This window comes from Lutra lutra, chromosome 17, assembly GCF_902655055.1.
Source record: "Lutra lutra chromosome 17, mLutLut1.2, whole genome shotgun sequence".
NCBI lineage: Eukaryota > Metazoa > Chordata > Mammalia > Carnivora > Mustelidae > Lutra > Lutra lutra.
The window spans coordinates 18,451,740-18,471,026 of record NC_062294.1 but is presented as its reverse complement, the minus strand read 5'-3'; the positions used below and the strand labels follow the sequence as shown (position 1 = coordinate 18,471,026).

Sequence of the window (19,287 nt, the reverse complement as noted above, 5' to 3'; positions counted from 1 at the left end):
CCACTCCTATATTCGGAGCCTTCCCACCACACTTGGAATAGTTCAAGTTCAACTTACTGAGTTCAAGATGGCAGCTAGGAGCGTGATCCCACCTGCAGTTAACTCTTCTAATACCATCAGTTCTTCCTCCCCAGTGTCTCCACTCCCTTGTCCAGGCCGCCAGCATCTTGGCAAGAATCTTCCTGGCTTCCTGCCTCCTGTCTTGCCCCTACAGTCCTTAACACCCCGAGTGCTTCTTCAGACATGAAGCTGATGCGATTACACATTCACATGCACACTACCCCTATCCTGTATTTTTCAGTGTCTCTCTGTTGTCTGTGGAATGATGGTCAGTTACCCACCTGAGCAGTAGAACTAGATGTGTTGCAGACATGTTGTGGTTTAGGACGTCTAACAAAAGGCCTGTGGCAGGGGCGCCTGGGTGGCTCAGTGGGTTACAGCCTCTGCCTTTGGCTCAGGTCATGATCTTAGGGTCTTGGGATTGAGCCCTGCATCAGGCTCTCTGCTCAGCAGGGATCCTGCTTCCTCCGCTCTCTCTGCCTGCCTCTCTGCCTACTTGTGATCTCTGTCAAATAAATAAAATCTTAAAAAAAAAAAAAAAAAAAGCCTGTGGCATGCAGAGTTCTCCAGAGTTCTCTGTGCTTGATTCGAGCTGGCATCCTCCCTGAGGCCCAGGGGCCCCACCCTCCCCTCCCTGGCACCAGCTCTGGCTTGCCATGTGCACGTCCCCGGTCCTTTCTCGTTGCCCTCTTCCTTCCCTGCTGCTCCTTTTTCACTGACTTGAGTCTTGCCTTGATCTCCCAGCTCTTCGTTGCTCTCCTAGGCTCCCAGTTCCAGGTGCTTATTTATGCATACCCTGCACACTGGACTGTCCCTCTCTGCTGGGTCATTTGCCTCCCCACCTGACCTGGGGACTGGGAGAGCTTTGGCACCTCCGAACCCCACATAAAGTGCAGTGCCTGTGGGCACTTGGGCAGCCATGCTAGCTGCTCCTAGAACTGATGGACAGATGGACAAAGAGGGTGGACAGATAGTTTCTCACAGCTGCTGTTGAGAAGTCACTGGCACCGTTTAGGAGGTTGGACTAGGGGACCTCTAATATCCCTACCCAGAGATACTGTCCTCTTTTTTTCTCCCTGATGACAACCTTACCATATCCTTAATAAGTGTGGTCCTAGGGCCTGGCTGGGGGACATGCTTGGAGGCTCAGACAGGGGGAGGCCTCTAGGCTTCTAGTCTCCCACCATACTGGGCAGGAAGTTAGGACTTGCTGGGGGTACCTGTGGGGCTTTGGGTCAGGTGTAAGGAAGAAATTGGCTATGTGCCTCCGTGCCTCTGGTGTTTGTCCACATTGTCCCTGGGCTTGGCTGGGCTGCTTCAACAGAGGTTGGGGGGAGGGGGCCTTGTAGTCTGAGAACTTCAGACAAGGAGGTAAGATCTGGAATTTTTAATTTTGTTTGGGTTTACAACAAAGTCTGTGGCTTGGCTTCTAAACTTGGTGCTAGTAGGGGCCGGGTGAGCTGCTTACAGGGGACGAGACGAGGTGAGGGTGGGCCTTGGGTGTGAGAAGTGGGCAGGGCAGGAGGCACAAGGTCTCCTTTGTAGCCCCTGATGCATCCTGGGGGCCTGGCCTCCAGACCCAGGCCTGGCCAGGAGAGCAGGAGCTGGCATTTCCAGAGGCCTGTGGCAGCGATGTATAGCTGGGAAGGGCTCCTGCTGGGCTCTAGGGCAGACTGGGGCAGAAAGGCCCCTGGGCTGCCCTGGATTAGCCCTATACCCAGTCCTAGAAAAAGGGGTTTATAGCTTGGGGAAGGGGCTTTGGGGTACGTGGCAGAGTGGGGCAGAAGCACAGCGTCAAGCCAGGTCAAGAGGCCAGGGCTGGGTCTTTGGGGGCAATGGAGGCTGAGGCCCAGGGTTGGTTACTGACCTGGCCCTAGAGCGTTAAGGTCAGGTCAGCCCCTCCCACATACCGGGACTGGATGCAGGTCACCTGGGGCAGCTGGGCTTGGAGGTGCCTGACGGCAGCCATGCTGATACGAGGGCACATGGCCACATCTAACATCCGGAGCTGCTTGCATGCCTGCCCGATGGTATCCAGGGTTCTGTGGGGAGGCCTCTGATGAGCGCAAGCCAGCATGGGGACCCAGCCCAGCCCCTGTACCATGGCATCATCAGACAACTCACTGCTCTGTGAGCTGTCCGCAGCTGGCCAGGTTGAGGTGCTGCAGCCTGGGCCAGGAGCGGGCTGCCTGGGCCCAGCCCTCATCGCTGAGGAGGCTGCAATGACTTAGCACCAAATGTTCCAGGCTGGGGCAGCCCCTGGCCACGGCCACCAAGCCCTTGTCTGTGAGCGCTGGCAATAGGCTCAGGGACAGCCGCCTCAGCTCGGGGAACTGGAGCACCTGCAAGGATGGGGGTGAGGAGTGGGGGTGGGTAGAGTATGGCACCGGAGCCCAGAGGCCTTCTAGGCTCTCCCACCCCTAGCCAGAGGAATGGCCATACGTAGCAGAAGCCAAAGAGAATGGGTCATTTTCTAAGCAAAAAACAGGTTGGCCTGGGCCTGGCTCTGGTGCCAGGATCCTTGGTCTATCCACACCCCAAGGCCCACACCTTGGCCAAACTGGCATCAGTAAGTTTGCTGCAGGCTGTGAGGTCCAACTCCTGCAGGGTCCGCAGCATGAGCAGTGACGGGCCCTGTGGCTGGGCAGAAGGGTCGTTGGGGACCGAGGCCTGATGGTCCAGCTCTTGATGTAGCTGCGGGAAGAAGCACCTGCTTCTCAGGTTCCTCCTGAGTTTGGCCCTCAAATGCTCCTAGAGAGAGACACTTAGGAGGGGCAGGAAGGCAGCTGAGCCCAGGGACCACCCGCCCCCCCGCTTCCCTGACCTGCATCTGGGGCTCCTGCGCAGGCTCCTCACTTGGTTCTCCCAGCCCCAGTAGACCCCAGTCTTGGAGCTCCGTGCACCAGGCCAGACGCAGGACAGAGAGGTGGGTTAGGCAGGTGCAGATGGCCTGCACGGTCCTATTGGTGAGGGCCACACAGGAGGACAAGTCTAGCACCCTAAGGCTCAGGCCCAGCACTTGGATCAGGCAGAACACTGAGGCATCCTAGGAGGGAAGTGGAGAAGGGAGGGACCAATGGGAAGGCAGCTTGTGCAGGTGTCCCTAGGAAGGTTCTGCGGACGTTCCAGCCCCACAGGCAACAGGGAGCTACCAGATGGTCCGTGGAGGGAAGCAACCATGTCTCTGTTCTGGTAACAGGTAGGTGCAGGACACCAGGAGGAGTTTGCCGGAGGCCCAAGGCCTAGACTGTCTGCAGTGGGAAGGGTGCAGGTGCAAGTTTCTAAAGTATCCGTTGTGCCTGTGCGCCCAGGCCCTGCGGAAGTTGTGGGCGGAGGCAGCTTTCTGGCCGAAGCTTAGTGGATCATGGATAGACACCTGGCCCTAGCTGAGCCAATCAGGTATGCTCCCTCCAGAATTTGAAGCAGAACGTGAGGTCACAGTGGGGGTAGGGCTGCCACCTGCCAGGAGCAGGAGCTAAAGGCAGAGTAGAGAAAGCTGGTTTTTAAAGAGGTTTGCAAGAGACACAAGAACGCGGGGCCCCGGGGGGGAGCAGCTAGGAGACACATCGTGCTGATGGGAAAATGAACCAGGTGCAAGGGAAACGGTTGTGGAGGAAAGAATGAGAGACGGTTTTCAGGCTGGGAATGCCCTGTGCACACTGAGAGGTTGAAGGAATAATCCCCTGAAGAGGGAGGGGACTGACACTGTCAAGTTAGGGACTCCACGCAGAGGGACAGGGCTGAGCCCTGTTGAAGGGACTGGCCGCAGCCAGGACATGACCATGACTCCCACATCACATTCCCTTCTGTCAGACCGTGCCGAGCAACCTCCTTGTGTAACCTCAGTATCCATTCCCTGCAGAACCCCCTCTCGTCTTCCCTGCCTCCAGAACACCCGCCATCAGTGCTCCTACCCAGACTACAGGGGTCACAGAGCACTTAGTGTGCCAGCTCGTGGGCTGGGCCAGCCTGGTCCCTTGGACCTCCTCTGTCTGGGCCCACAGTAGGGGGTGAGGGGAGGAGTGCCTGCAGGAGCACTGTCTTTCCAGGCTCCTTTCCCCTTGTGTCCTCAGTTCCTTTCTCATCGCTGTTGCTTGGACATCGATACTGGGCAGTGCCTCCCTGCTGCCACGGGTGCAGCTCCCCCAGCCCCAGCCCTGCAGAGGAAGGAAGGGGAGGGTGTGCTCACCTTGAGAGAGGAGCAGTAGGCCAGGCTGAGGGAGGCCAAGGGGGCTGGAGCCCTGTGCCCTGAACCCAGGGCCTGGGCCAGGCCCTGCCCGCTCACCAGACAGCACTCTGCCAGGTCCAGGCTGCGCAGTTCCCGCAGCCCCCCCAGCGCTGTGCATCCCGCGTCCGTCAGCCGCTGCAGCTTCCTTAGGCGGAGGCACCACAGGTGCCCCAGGCCCCGGCTGATGGCCAGGAGTGCGCCGTCGGCCAGTTCTGAGCAGCCGCTGAGATCCAGGGAGGTCAGGCCCGACTGCAGACAGCACAGGGCGGTCACAGCCTCTGTGGAGAGGTCCTGGCAGCCGTGCAGCCTCGGCTCCTGCAGCCGCAGCCCGGCCACCCCGCCCAGGGCCTTCAGGGCCTCGGGGAGCAAGCCAGTACCGCTCAGGTCCAGGGCGTGCAGCCTACCAGCTCTCTCCTTCACGAATCGCAGCAGGTTGTGGAAGGAGAGCTGGGAGGGGGAGGAATCTGGGGGGCCAAAGGAGCCCCGGGCTGGGCGTAGTTCAAAAGTGAGGTGACAGTAGGCCAAAGAGAGGCGCTCCAGGTTGGGGGCACAGCTGCTGAGCCTGTTGAAACTGAGGTCGGTCAGGTCCCGCAGGCCAGCCAAGTTGAGCTCACACAGGCCACGCAACACCTGCCGGACCCGCTGCGCCGTCTCGGGCTGTGCGAGCAGTGTGCCCGATGTGAAGAGGCTATGGCAGCCACTGAGGTCAAGGCTACGCAGGGCCGGGCAGCCCAGGATCAAGGCCACAAAGGAGGCCTCCGTGGGGCTGCCCCCACTAAGGCACAAACTCTGCAGGTGGGGGCCCAAGTGGTAGGCGACAGACTCCAGCACCTGTTGCGAAGCTGGCGAGCCATCCAGGCTGGTCAGGCCGATGCAGGTGACGCCCCTGAGGCCCAGGCTCTTGATGACTGGGAGGGAGGCAGAGGACACGGGGATGTTGTACTGCACATTTGTCTAAGGGGCAGCAGCAGGAATGGAGTTAGCCCTCTTGCCTCAGAGGGGGCTGGCCATCAGGTCTGGCGGCCAGTCATTGGCAGGTCAGGGAAGGGCCCTGTCACAGTGAGGACCCACTGTGGTGTGCGGTGTCATGTGTGGTTGAGGGGGTACTGGTGGGAAGTGGGAGGTGGGAAGACAAGTCACTCTGGGGCTCAAAGGAGGTGACTGTGAGGGGAGGGCAGGAAGTTATCAACAGATGGGACTGGATGCCCGTGGACGGGTGGGGAAGGGTGGGGAGCTGGCATGCTGGGCGCAGGGGGCTGGGGTGGCCTGGAGGAGGGCCAGCAAAGCTCCCTGGGGCAGAGGGACTAAGTGTGCTGGATCCCAAACTTTGGGACCTTCCAAAGGTGGCCCTGAGACCCGTGGCCTCGGTTCCTTCTGCAGGGAGTCAGCTCAGCATTATCTAAGCAACCAGCCTCCCCCCACTTTTTCCAGAGACTATAAATAGCCCTCAGAACAGCTGAGGGCATTAAGAAGCAAAGCAGTTGTCACTTCCCACTACCGTGGGTGGCCCAGGTGCCAGAGGCCCAGGGCAGGCAGTGAGGCCTAGGTCCCCTGGTGGCCTGAGTAGCTCAGCCACTTGAGTGTTTGTGAAAAGGGGTGTGTGTGTGTGTGTGTGTGTGTGTGTGCACACGCACGCGTGTGTGCACATAGGGGTGCACCAATGTGTGTGGGCCCTGCAGGCTCCAGAGTTCAAGATGTGCTTGTGATTCCTGGGGCTTGTCTCTGGGGAGTCTATATTATCTGTCCAGGGAAGCAAAGAGAAGCCTTCCATTTCTGTGGGCAGAAGCTAAGGGAATGAATCTTGAGGTGCCAAGAGTATGGGGCTGGCCCTGCTGTAGGGCAACAGGAGAACGAGAGTGGGGTGGGGGGTGTCCATGACTGATGTGGGGTGGAGCCTGGTGGTGAGCTCAGGGCTAGGTTGAGGCGGGGAGAGCCTGGCTTGTCTAGGAGTTTGGGGAGCCCCCGTTTCCATAGACTTGTCCCTGATTTTGTGCCAGAGGGAAGTTATAGCAGGTGTGGGGGAGGTGGAGGAGGGTTTGGCTTCTTCTCTACCCCTGACGGATGGCCAGGCCACAGGCAAGCAGTACTCAAAGGCTGTTTCAATACATCATCGTGATCCTGACACAGGAAGGCAAGCTCTCAAAAAACCTGTCCTGTCGGTTACTGCGAGAACAAGCTGGTGTCCCCTGCTTCTGCCCCACGAAACGTCATCAGAAGGGATTCAGAAAGGTAGGATGACACATAAGGTGCATGCCTGCAAGATACTTATCAGCAGGATTCTCCCAGGAAGACACATGAAGCCCATTCCTGGGTGGAGAAACCAGGCTGACTTCTGCCAGAGAGAGAAGCAGCTCCCTGTGGCTGTCATCATGGGAAGGAGTGTGTGGTAAGAAATGCGGGCCAGCTCCTGACCACTTCCACGGGAATGAGGGGTCAAGCCAGGCCCCCTGTCCAGACCCCATTCCCATTCCCAGGATGTGGTCATTGCAGACTAAAGGTGCACTTGCCGCAGCTCCCCCTCGTGGACACTGGAAGGCAGTGGGGGTGGGAACCCCAGGGGCTTGGCTCAGGGAGGGTAATTGAAGGGGATGAAAAGATCAGAGGGGAAAGGTTTGAGAAAGAAAGGCTAAAGCTGGCTTCCAACAGAGGGGCCAGTCCAAGGATGGAGAGTGAGCCGTGGCTGCAGGTGCAGAGCAGGTCCCGTTGCTGAAGCAGCACTGCCCCTGCCCTCATGTCGTGTCCCCCACTCCCATCCCCACCTCCCAGGCTCCACCAGCTGCTGTCCTTCTTTGCCTTCCTTCCTGAGCCTTGGAGGCCAGGAAATGTTCTCATGTTCTCTCCCTCTCCCACTGCCTCCCTATGAACAAGGTAGGTGAACAACTGAGGGGGAGGGCGCTGGCAGTCAGCCTAGAGGCCAAGTCCAAGGGCAGACTAGTGGCAGGAAAACCCACCAAACTCAGGGGCGGGGCCTGGTCTGAAGGACTTCCAGCGGCTATTGAGAGATGTGTGTGTGTGTGTGTGTGTGTGTGTGTGTGTGTGTGTGTGTGTGTGTGTGTGTTGAGATCTGAGACCGCCTCCCTGCTCCCCATTGTTTTTCTTGATGGGGAGGGGGCAGCCTCTAAGCCATCAGCCAGGTAGTCTGCCCTGGACTCAATGTGCAGCGCCCAGGAGCAGCCCTTTAGGGATATTGATCGTCTGTGGGGAGCAGAGCAGCAAGCAGAAGCAGCACGCTCCTGGGTCACTGCGGTCTCTAGCCCCAACGTAGGAAGGTCCCCCTCCCTAGGCCCTAGGCAGATGCTTCTGGAGCTCCAAAGGAGGACTGCAACGTTATCTGCTCCAGCTTCAGCTGCCCTATTCACAGAGAAGCCAACCAGCCCCCATCTCGTCCTTTTCCAGAGCTGGCCTCTTAGGACTAGATGCTAAGTCATTTGGGGAATGCCCCAAATCTGCTAAAATGGACACATAGCCCTTGAATATGAGAGGCCAGGCTTCCACTGCACCTCACGAAGCCCTGAGCTGCGATGGCAACCTTGTGTGCAGGCTTGGAAAGCCATCTGCTAGAGGAATGGCTCTCCTGTTTGCTGGCACAGGAATCCAAAGCTAACATGCCTGTTCTCCAGAAGAAAATATATGCCCTGGAACCCAGGGGTTTTGGTCTCTAGAGAGGAATTAGACCTTGGGGGTCATTTCCAGAGGCTCCTCTGGGCCTCTGTAAATACCCCAGGCAGGAGAAGGGAGTGGAGGGCAGAAGCTGAGCTGTCTGGAGTTCTTCACAGTGACCAGCCCAGTGGCAGGCAACCAGGGCTCTCCCTGAAATGGGCAGAGCGCGCGCGTGCGTGCGTGCGTGCGTGTGTGTGTGTGTGTGTGTGTGTGTCTGGGGGAAGATTCTGCCTTTGTCTACCTTCTTATTTGAGAAGAGATAGGATTAAGTGGGAGCAAGTCAGGGGGACTAAGAAGTCACCCATCCAGCATCCTAGCCTGGCCTGGTGAGGCGCACACCCCAGCCGTGCCTTGGTGAGCCGGAATCCTTGGCGGCACCGAGGAAGTGCTAATTTCTTAACCACCTGCCCATATCTGGGCCCTGGGAGATGGTTCCTACTAGTAAATCCTACAAATTGCTCTCTGGGACATGGTGGTGGTGGGATGTCAGCAGAGCCCCAGATGCCCTGTACCTGTGGCCTGTCCTTCGAGGGCTCCCAGCCCAGGTGGGGCTGAGTTCTGCTGAGACACCAAACAGGTCTCCATGTCTGGAGCTCACAGTTAGCTGGAACAGCCTGAGGGCTGAAATGGTAGTGGACTCTACCATCTCAAACTCCTCCCTTCACCTCACTCTCCTATCCCATTCCAGTCTACTCCTGACTGCCCACTTTGGTTTTCCCCTCTCCTTCTTGGCTGGACTCCAAGAATCTCTCTCCTGATTCTCTCCTCTTGGGGTCCTGGGCCCTGCCCCTGTCATGCTGCTGTGCCCATTCTTCTTGCCTTGCCAAGATGAGACTGCTGCCTCTTCTGGGTCTGTGCTAAGCGTACAGAATTCTGCCCATGGAAGCCATAGTCTTCCCTCTTGTCTCCCCCACTACCACCCCCTACCCTGGCTCTCTTCCCCTCTGTCTCAAGGTTTCTCTCCAAGCCCACCATTCTCTCCAGTCCCTGATGCAAGGGCAGCCCCGTCCCCTTACTCTGACATTCTCAGAATTCTCAGAGACGAACTGTTCTGTTTCAAAAAGAAGCCAAAGTCATCAAGTGGGGAAGGCCCTCCCTTTGCCATGTTCACATCCGCCAGCCAGCTCCCCTAACCACCTTCCCTCTCCAGGTCCTGGTCCTCTTCTCTCGACCTGCTGGGCCTGCTCCCGGCTTCTGGCATAGGAACGGGCAGCCCTTGCCTTTCCACTGCTTCTTCCTCAGTTTACAAATACCTCAGGGTCATAACTAACAAAAGGCTTCCCTTGATCCTGCCCCACCCCCCACCACTCCTGCTTCCCTCCTGGAAGCACGTGGGCCTGCCCACACCACGCTCACCACCTTGTTAGACCTCTTGCCTCACCCACTCACCCCTCCATCACTCCCCCCATGGGACCTCTCATTCCTGGCAACAGCTCCCCCTCAGCCAAGTCACCAACATCTGGGGGCTCCTCTGCAGACCTCCCACAAGTGTCCTTTCTGCCGTGCCACCTGCTGTGGATGGCCAGTCTCCCCCACGCTCTTTCCCACTGGGTGTTCTGTGGCTCTGCCTGCCTGGCTCTCCTTCCTACCTTCTAGCCTGCTCCCCATCAGCCTCTTTTGGGGCCACCAAAGAAGAGAGAGACCCAGTCCATAGAGGAGTGAGTTCTTTACTGTACATTCTGCCCCACCACACACACACACATACATACACACACCACACACCCCGCCCTCCCTGATCTTTTCATTCCCTTGAATCACCTTCCCTACCCACTGGGATGGGTCGTCCCACTCTCCTTAAATCTGAGACAGGGAGCCAGGCCCTTGGGGTTCCCACACCCCACTGCCTCCCAGTGTCCACACACACGCGCACGCGCATGCACACACACATGCGCATGCATACACTCTCCGCTGCACCCTGGCAGATTGCATTCCAACACATCCCAACTTCTTTATTTGCAGTCCACATCTTTTTCCAGAACACAGAGCCTGGGACCTCGCCAGATACATGGATGCAACATACTTCCTTCTAAATTCACTGTCTGATCCCCTAGTGCAGCACCCCTACTCACTCCTCTTAGCTCAGGCTTCCCTCCCTCTCACTACCTGTTCTCAAGCAGTGGAGGAGTGCCATGCCAACCCCAGCCCTGCAGCCCGAGTGGCCAGCCCAGGGCCCGGCACAGACAGCCAGCATCCCTGTCTGAGGGAGCGAGGCCTTCTGAGTGGCTCTGGTAACTCTCCTGCTTCCTTCTGCCCTGTGACTATTCCAAGCCTCTGTGCTGAGGCCTTGGCCTCTACCTTTCTTGTCACGCCCCAAGACAACATGGCCTCCAAATTCACCCAGCAAAGAGGCCACTAGCCTCAGAGGAACTTCCTCAGCAAACCGTTCCACACTGCCACCCACTCCCCTCCATGTCCCAAGCCAGAGAGCTGCCATCCTCCCTACCCCAGCCCAGGCCAGGCCTTCTATCACCCCAGGTGGCATCTGCCCTTTCTCCTGTCTCTGCTTCCAGCATTCACATTCACCCCTCCTCTGTGACTCTCCTCAGCATACGAACACATTTGAAATTTATCACAACGAAAATCCTTTGTGGAGTCCCCTCAACCTGTCATTACTGCCCTATTTGTTTCCTTCCTCTCATGGGGAAGTTTCTTGCAAAGGAGGTCACTCTCTACAAGCCCTTTCTTATCTCATTCACTCTTCCACCCACCTGGCTTTTGCCCCCAGATGCCAAATGTTGAAGTCACTGGGGACCTCCCTGGACATCAGACATCAGGGACACTATCTGTTCTTTATCTTCTGAACTCTTCATGGGATTTGACACTGTCAGTCATCCACTCACGACACTGTAAATGCTCTCCACTTTTGATCCCTGGGACTTCCTCTGGAGGGGCCTCCTCCCTTCCACGCCCTTGGACTGGTTTACTCTCCTAGGGTATTCTGCAACCCGCTGTTCCTATGGCTTTTCACCTGCTTTCTGGGGGATGTTGCTTGGATCCATGGTTTCAAGCTCCACCCATTCCTGAATGGTACCCAACTCTGCATTTATTACCAAGACCCTTCTCTTGAATTCCTCACACAGAAACCCAATGACCAACTGCATCTCACCATCTAGATATCTCGCACTTCAAATTTTCAACAAGTCCAAATCAAATTGCTTTAAACACTGAGCTCAATGACACTGGATAGATCACGTGACAACAGACCCTACTTATATATACACACTTAATATGTGACAGAGGAGGAGTCCCACGCAGCAGGGAAGGAGAAGAGTGTATACAAATGGTATTAGGGCTCTTTGAAAACTAATCAGTTTAGCTTCTTACCTGAGAGACTAGATCAAAACGACCTTTACAATTAAAAAATTACTATAAAAATTCAAGCCACGAAACAGAAGAAACACTTGTTGTAAACCTAAAACCTGTCTTAAAAATAAGTCTAATAAAAAAAAAGAGACATCTGAGTGTATATCAAATCATGAAGAAGCAAGGGGTCTCTAAATTTAAAAAGCAGTGGAAGAAATAAGAAAGCAAAAGATGTTCAGAATCAACAACATAGAAATTTAACCTCTGTGTCTCAGAAATAAGCTTGTATCCACAACTCAAATACAGAGGCAAATATGTTAGGAATATATTTCAATAAATATGTAAAAGATTCATCTCTTTAATATATAAAAGATTCATACAAACAGATAAGAAAAATACTAAGATGCCAATGGTTAAATGGATAAAGAACAGAAAGAAACAAGAGAGGGAAATATAAATGGCCAGCTAATGAGAAAACTGTTCAACCTCAGTAGTGATCAAAGAAGTCAGAATGAAAATAAGGAGCTGTCACCACTTGCCTTTCAAACTGTCGCAGATGTCTGCATTCACTTCCGAGATGGGCTGTCTCCCCACATCCCAACTCACCCTCCCCAGTCCACTCAGCACTGGAGTTCTAAGACATCACACCATGTCGCTTCTCAGGCTCTCGGATGGTTAATTGGGCCCCAACACGAGTGCCAGCTTGTGGTCTGACCCGCTCCCCCCACCCATCTCCCACCCCTTCTATGCACATCTCAGTTCTAGTCTTAGGGAACTTGTGTGGTCATTTCCAGAACTATTTCACACCTTGGTGCCTTTCCCAGTGCTGTCACTGGTTCCTGGGAGACCAACCTTCCCCCTCATCCTATTCCATTGGGAAGCCTTCCTTCCCTGATGCTGCTGGTCTCCTTTGGACGTCCTTCTTCCTGTTCTTGGTGCACCTTTCATTCCAGTGTCACAGCATCAAGCACACGACATCACCAACCCTCATGTACTTGCTTTTCTCCTTCACTGGACTGTGAGCTCCTTGGGGCAGGGGATTATGTCTTACTCATCTGTAAAGTCCCAGCACTGTACCCAGAGTCAAGTGTGTATGAATGTAACATATGTATATGTATGCATGGATGAATGAATGAATGGACGACATACGAGCAGGGCCATGAGCAAACTGGAGTGAGAGACTGCTGAGAATGGACCAGGTAAGGCCACCTTACCTCCCGAAGGGCATTCTGGGCTGCACAGTACCAAGCCCGGCTCACGAGGGAGGCCTCTTTCTGATCTGACAGAGGCAGAAAGCTCAGAATATGTGTGAGCATCTGAGGGAAAAAGACAGGGCATTGGGAACTATTAGAGCTGGGGGTCCTTGGAAACTTCTCCAGCTAATAGTGCAGTCAGTCTGAGGGGACTGGAACACTGGCTTCTAAGTCCTAAGCTTGAGTCATCTTGAATCCTAAGCTTCATGGGGTCTTCACTTCCCCCTCTCTGGCCTCCAGGCATCTCTACTGTGAACAAACCATTCCTGAGTCTTCCCTGGATGCAAGTTTGTACTGACTGATAAAAAGCAAACTTCCCACTCAGTTTGGTAAAAAGAGCCTGGGCATTAGGACCAGATAAACCTAGTTCAAATCCTTACTCTTATCAACTGACTTCTCTGAGCCTTGTTTTTCCCAATCTGTAAAATGGCAATGGTAGTGAGGTTTAAATGGGTTGTGCTGAGAATTTAATAACATAGTAAAGGGTTGGAGCGCCTGGGTGGCTCAGTTGGTTAAGCATCTGCCTTCGGCTCAGGTCATGATCCCAGGGTCCTGGGATTGAGTCCCAAATTGGGGTTCCTGCTCAGTGGGGAGCCTGCATCTCCCTCCTCCTGCTCTTGTGCTCTAGCTTTTTCACTGTCTCTTTCAAATAAATAGAATCTTAAAAAACGAGACATAGTAAAGTGTCTTGCCTAAGACCTAGGCCAGCAAGTTAGGTATCCTCCTCTGATCTTTGGAAACCATATCCCTTCCTCCTGCCCTCAAAGGTCAGGCTATGGGTCCTCCCTCTTCCCCCATTTTTTCCACTGTCAACTCGCCTTCTCAGCTGGCTGTTATGATCCCCAATAGGACCCAGCTCAGGCCCTCACTGCACCTATGCTCTGTAAGGCTGGGGGTCATGAGGTTGGAGGCCCTACAGGGAACTGGGGAGGGAGTCACTTGTGAGGCCAAGAATGATCTAATATTAACTTTTCTTCTGGAATTTTCCCTCTTGGACTCTTGTGACATTGTTTTTTCTAGAGCTCCACTCTCCAACCCCAAATGCCCTGTTTCTGGAGTCTTCTGTGGCTCCCATGGCTCAGACCTGGTCTTTCAATCTGTTTACTTCCTAGGATAATAAGTTCATTTGCATGGCTTCAACAGTTACCTCTACAGGAAAAACCAACAATTCAGTATCCCCGTATTGTCTCACCATTCATGTGCTAGTCTAGTGTTGCCAATTGTCCACAGGATCCATCATCTAAATGTTTTACTATCACTTTCATCTCAACCAAATTCACATTCTCAGTCCAAAACATCCCTTGCTCCCAACGTTCCAGCACCTGAGCTTCAGTGCCACTAGTGCATCCTGCCTGAAGATCCTGATAATACTGCGGACTCTTCATGCTCTTCTGTCTCTTGCTGTCAGATACAGGTGTACAGCGCAGGCTTAGGCCAGGATAACTTAGACTCATTCAAATCCCAGCTCTAGGAGCACCTGGGTGGCTCAGTGGGTTAAGCCTCTGCCTTCGGCTCAGGTCATGATCTCAGGATCCTGGGATCGAGCGCCGCATCAGGGGCTCTGCTAAGCGGGGAGCCTGCTTCCTCCCCTCTCTCCGCCTGCCTCTCTGCCTACTTGTGATCTCTGTCAAATAAATAAATAAACCTTTAAAAAAACAAAAAACAAACAAATACCCGCTCTACTACTTCCAAGCTGTGGGACCTATGTGACCTCAGGTAAGGTAACCGACCTCTCTGAGCTTCCGTTTCCATTATACACACACACACACACACACACACACACACACACACATATTATGATGTGCTTGACACTTAGTAGATGTTCCATAAATGCTTGCTGGACTGCTGTTACTAATATTTCTACCTTTGAAATTTTAGCACCTCAGTAGCCCAGATCTTTATCACCACACACCTGGATTCCTTCTACAATCTTCCACCTAACCTCCTTGCCTCCAGGCTCAGCCTTGCTAGTCAATTTGCACACAGTGACAAGGTTAATTTTCCTTAAAAAACAGCTTTTACGGGCACCTGGGTGGCTCAGTGGGTTAAAGCCTCTGCCTTTGGCTCAGGTCATGATCCCAGGGTCCTGGGATTGAGCCCCATGTCAGGCTCTCTGCTCAGAGGGGAGCCAGCTTCCTCCTCTCTCTCTCTCTCTGCCTGTCTCTCTGCCTACTTGTAATCTGTATCTGTCAAATAAATAAATAAATAAATAATAAAAAACCAAAACAGCTTTTAGTCTTAGCACATCCCTGATGAAAACCTTCAGGGTATCCAGTACTCTCAGGACAAAATCTCAACTATTGGGTCAGCGAGACCCCAAGCAAGACCCTGCCAGGCCCTATGCCTGACTGGACCCCTGACCCCAGAGCTTCCCCAGTTCAGGCTTCCCATTGTCCTACAGCCATACTATGCCTATTAACTTTTGCCTATGTAGGCCTCTTTCCAGGAATGCCTTTCCTTAACCTTGACGTCACCAGCCCATTCTAACCTCTTCTTCCTTTCTTTGATCCCTAACACACAGAAGTTACTTAGCCAATAGTCATTAGATTGAATTAAAGATGGATAGTGCTCTATCTCTATTTTCACCAAAGCCCTCTACCTCAATTTTCACCAAAGGTTTGCCCAGGGAAGGAGTGGGGAAGATTAAGCAGATCACTACTGAGAAGATTGGGGAGAACCGCCTTCTGGGTCAGGAAAGCTAGGCATGGGGAAGAGAACACTGATGAGATTGGGACTGACTAAGCCCCCAACCCCAGGGGGAGGCAGGGAAGCCTGTCTGAGCCAAGTTAAGACAGTGGCCATCCTGTCTTCTGGGGCTCAGCAACCAACCCAAAAAGCAACAGGAGAGGGCAATAAACTGTCCTCACTGAGGGGAGGGAGCATGGCTCTTTGAGTTGAGAAAGGGGGTAGCTTTTCTATAGGAAAGAGGAGGCAATGGTAAGGATGGAGCCACCATCCCATTAACCCTATCCTAAGGGGCTACTACTAGAGATATGACTGGTTATTCCTGGGATCTATGTAGTAGACATCCTTTGGTGCCCAGGAGATAATGGATGCCATGGTAGGTGGCTAAAGGAGGTAGAAGCTGTCCTATTCTTGCTAAGGGGAAGAAGCACCGTTCCAGGGCGGATGAGGAAAGGGTGACTTGTCTCCCGTGGACCAAGGGAGGGGGCTGCCAACTTTCAAGGCAAAAGGGACAGAGAGGCCATCCCCAAGAGCCCCTGGGAACAAACATCTATTCTCTCTCTCTGGCCAGTGGCGGCAGAGTGGACTTGCTCCAAGCTAAGGAAAAGGAGCAAACATCCCATTGGGTGAAGGAGGTAGGGACAGCCATCACTACGGACTGAGGGAGTGGGGAGCAGCCCTGTCCTAGGCGAAGTAATCCAGCGACTGTGCCCAGAGTTGATGGAAGGGTCAGTCTGTCTCCCACCGCCAGGGGGATGGGGCAGCCGTCTTTCTGGGCAGAGGGAATGGAGTGATCATCCCAAGGGGCCAAGGAGGATAAGATCGGTTACCCTTCGGGGACAACGGGATGGAACGGACATCTTCCAGAACTGAGGGGAAGGGGTGGCCATCTCTTGAGAAGGGGGTAGGCAGAGACACTGTCCTCGCTGAGGTGACACGGCAGCCATCTCCTGGGGCCGATGGGTAAGGAGAGGATGGTTCCCCCAAGCTCGGGATGGCCCTAGGCGGGGCCGTTACCCACAGCTTGCAGGTCCTGCGATCTCGACCTCTAGGGCAAGTAGTTTCCGCCAGGCGGGCGGAGCCAGGCGAGCCCCTCCCCACAACCTGGGACCCCCCCCCGAGGGCGGAGCCTGTCCCAAGCCGGGCCTCAGGGCGGCCTCCTCTCACCTCCAGGGGCAGCGACTCCGCCATCGCATCCCTGCCGCCTCCGCCCCCATGCAAGGCCTTCTGGGAAGTGTAGTCTTACCGACTCTGGGTGCGGGGAGGGACTGGGAAGGAAGTGGACCCTCCCCACTTCCGTCACGGTTGTGACGATTTGCGTCTGCACCGGAAGTGCCTGTACTGCCGATGTGGTACCTACTGACCGCGGTTTCGGTTGCTCTCCCTTGTTTTCCTCGCTGGTTGTTTGCGTCGCGCCATGGCGGTAAGGAGGGCGGATAGGGCGGAGTTCGCAACGGCAGAGGATTCCTGGGTCCGGGAGACTAAAAACAGAGGAAGGACATCGAAGGAAGCGGATCTGCCAGAGGGGGGCGCCATGCAGTGGCCAGACCATTCTAGAGCTAGCGGGGTAGGGGGAATGGAGCGGCCCACTGCCATAGCAGAAGTAGTGCGGGAGGGGAGTGGGCGTTAGTACCAGATTGTACCAGACCTGATAGGAGACCTTAGGGGCTTGTGAAACGGGTGGGCGTCAGTCAAGATCTGGAGGGGCGCACTATTCAGTGCCACTCAGGAGCTCCCCTTGAAGGGGTAGTCAGCCCAAAGCTGGGTCTCAGCAGGAGAGCTGGGAGATAATCAGCCTAGTGTTGGATTGTTCCAGGGTGAGCAGGAGGCGATCATCGGTAAAGGTGTTGCACAGATAGTGTCAGCCCTAAACAGGGTGGACTGGAGGAGGGGTGGGCATCCCAAGGATTGTGCTAGATTTAAGCACCATGGGGACCTGGCTTAGGTGCAGGTTTAATTCTGTACCTGACCAGACTGGGGAGGAGGGTGAGGAGGACCCTGGCTGAGGAGGGCTCTGACAGTATCTTACCATCCCTCTGCAGCCCAAGGGCAAAGTGGGCACGAGAGGGAAGAAGCAGATATTTGAAGAGAACAAAGAGACTCTGAAGTTCTATCTGCGAATCATACTGGGGGCCAATGTAAGTACCTACCTCTTTGCCTACCCTAGATCCCACAGTCAGCTCTGATGTGTGGGGTGGGGGTGGGTGGTGTGTGACAGCCATGTGTAGTTTTCAAAACTGGAATTGAAAAGAAATGAGAATGGGCCACCTGGGTGGTTCGGTTGTTAAGCGTCCGCCTTCAGCTCAGGTCATGATCCCAAGGTCCTGGGATCAAGCCCCGAGTTGGTCTCCCCACTCTGTGAGAAGCCTGCTTCTCCCTCTCCCACTCCCGTTGCTTGTGTTCTTTCTCTCGCTGTCTCTCTCTGTCAAATAAATAAAATCTTTTTTTATTTTTTATTTTTTACTTTTTTAAAGATTTATTTATTTATTTGACAGAGATCACAAGTAGGCAGAGAGGCAGGCAGAGAGAGGAGGAGGAAGCAGGTTCCCCACTGAGCAGAGAGCCCGATGCGGGGCTCGATCCCAGGACCCTGAGATCATGACCTGAGCCGAAGGCAGAGGCCCAACCCACTGAGCCAGCCAGGTGCCCCAATAAAATCTTTTTTTAAAAGATTTTATTTATTTATTTGAAAGAGATCACAAGTAGGCGGGGGGGGGGGGCAAGCAGGCTTCCCGCTTAGCAGAGCCCCCAATGTGGCGCACCCTGAGATCATGACCTGAGCCGAAGGCAGAGGCTTAACCCACTGAGCCACCCAGGCCCCCCTAAATAAATAAAATCTTAGAAAAAAAAAGAAAAGAAAAAGGAAAAAAGAAATGAGAATGGATCCGGGTACAAAGAAAGTGCCGAGTAGTCAAAACAAAATAAAATAAGAAATGAGAGGAGGGTTTGAGAGTCAGATGGACTTGAGCCCAGTCCATCCCACCCCAGATACACAGGGCCTTCTTTCTTGGGCTGACATATCAGAGGGGATTCTGGGTGCTCAGAACTCAGGGAACAGACCCCTTTCACCCACCAACCCTAAGAGAAACAACTGTCTCTTTCCACAGCCTGGCCTAACTCTTGGTCAGAGTCAAGGAAAGCCCGTGGTTTAGGGTATCTTTTGATCACAGCCTGATCGTATATCTGCTTACAGGCCATTTACTGTCTTGTGACCTTGGTGTTCTTCTACTCATCTGCCTCATTTTGGGCCTGGGTAAGTGTCCCCTATCTTGGGAAGTGGATAAGCTTATAGGATTTCTGGTTGGCCTTTGATACCATTCTTTTTCTGCAGATGGCCCTGGCCTTTAGTCTGGCAGTATATGGGGCCAGCTACCACTCTATGAGCTCGATGGCACGGGCAGCCTTTTCTGAGGATGGGGCCCTGATGGATGGTGGAATGGACCTCAACATGGAGCAGGGCATGGCAGAGTGAGTGTCCCCCGCTGCCAGCCCAGGTGAGCGGCCCCAGGGCTGGGGTGTTGGGGCCTAGATAGCCCAAGACCCACAACTGCCTGCAACTTGAAGAGGGTAGAAGGGAGATGAACTGGGGCCCATGTACTATTTTTGGCCCTTTCAGCCTCCCTTCTATCCACAGGCACCTTAAAGATGTGATCCTACTGACAGCCATCGTGCAAGTGCTCAGCTGCTTCTCCCTCTACATCTGGTCCTTCTGGCTTCTGGTGCGTGGCTTGTAGGGCTTCCAGGAGGGGGCTGGAGCATCTAACCCTTCCCTTCTTTCATTTCCTGTGCCTGGCTTCAAGTTCCCTTTTCTGTCCTAGGCTCCAGGCCGGGCCCTTTATCTCCTCTGGGTGAATGTGCTGGGTCCTTGGTTCACGGCAGACAGTGGCACCCCAGCACCAGAGCACAATGAGAAACGGCAGCGCCGACAGGAGCGGCGGCAGATGAAGCGATTATAGCGAGTGACATTTTGGCCACAGGCTGCATGGCCCCCTGCCAGGAGCAAGGAGGGCCTAGTCCAGGGCCCAGAAGCAGTCTAAGGTATAGGATTGTTGAATAAATGGCTCAGAATGTGGCTAATGGCTGTGTGGGTGATAATGG

General features: G+C 54.3%; 2 protein-coding genes across 9 annotated transcripts; one reads left to right on the top strand and one right to left on the bottom strand.

Annotated features, from left to right (window-relative positions):
- Positions 1–1,443: 1,443 nt before the first annotated feature.
- Positions 1,444–16,469, bottom strand: LOC125089620 (F-box/LRR-repeat protein 20-like). 8 transcript variants are annotated; one of them, XM_047711950.1, is made up of 8 exons: positions 16,357–16,469; positions 12,466–12,567; positions 4,250–5,242; positions 2,885–3,106; positions 2,611–2,754; positions 2,185–2,402; positions 1,971–2,102; positions 1,444–1,783 (listed from the first exon to the last, which is right to left on the bottom strand). In XM_047711950.1, exons 1-8 carry the CDS (start codon positions 16,378–16,380, stop codon positions 1,525–1,527), a joined length of 2,094 nt encoding a protein of 697 aa, XP_047567906.1. In that variant the 5' UTR covers positions 16,381–16,469; the 3' UTR covers positions 1,444–1,524. The 8 variants fall into 8 exon arrangements, with proteins under 8 accessions (XP_047567906.1, XP_047567909.1, XP_047567912.1 ...); XM_047711953.1 differs by having other exon boundaries at positions 1,444–1,681; XM_047711956.1 differs by having other exon boundaries at positions 1,444–1,645.
- Positions 16,470–16,492: 23 nt separating this feature from the next.
- On the top strand, positions 16,493–19,266 carry TMEM208 (transmembrane protein 208). The gene is made up of 6 exons (XM_047711969.1): positions 16,493–16,612; positions 17,232–17,327; positions 18,383–18,442; positions 18,521–18,657; positions 18,824–18,908; positions 19,008–19,266. Exons 1-6 carry the CDS (start codon positions 16,607–16,609, stop codon positions 19,143–19,145), a joined length of 522 nt encoding a protein of 173 aa, XP_047567925.1. The 5' UTR covers positions 16,493–16,606; the 3' UTR covers positions 19,146–19,266.
- The last annotated feature ends 21 nt before the right edge of the window (positions 19,267–19,287 follow it).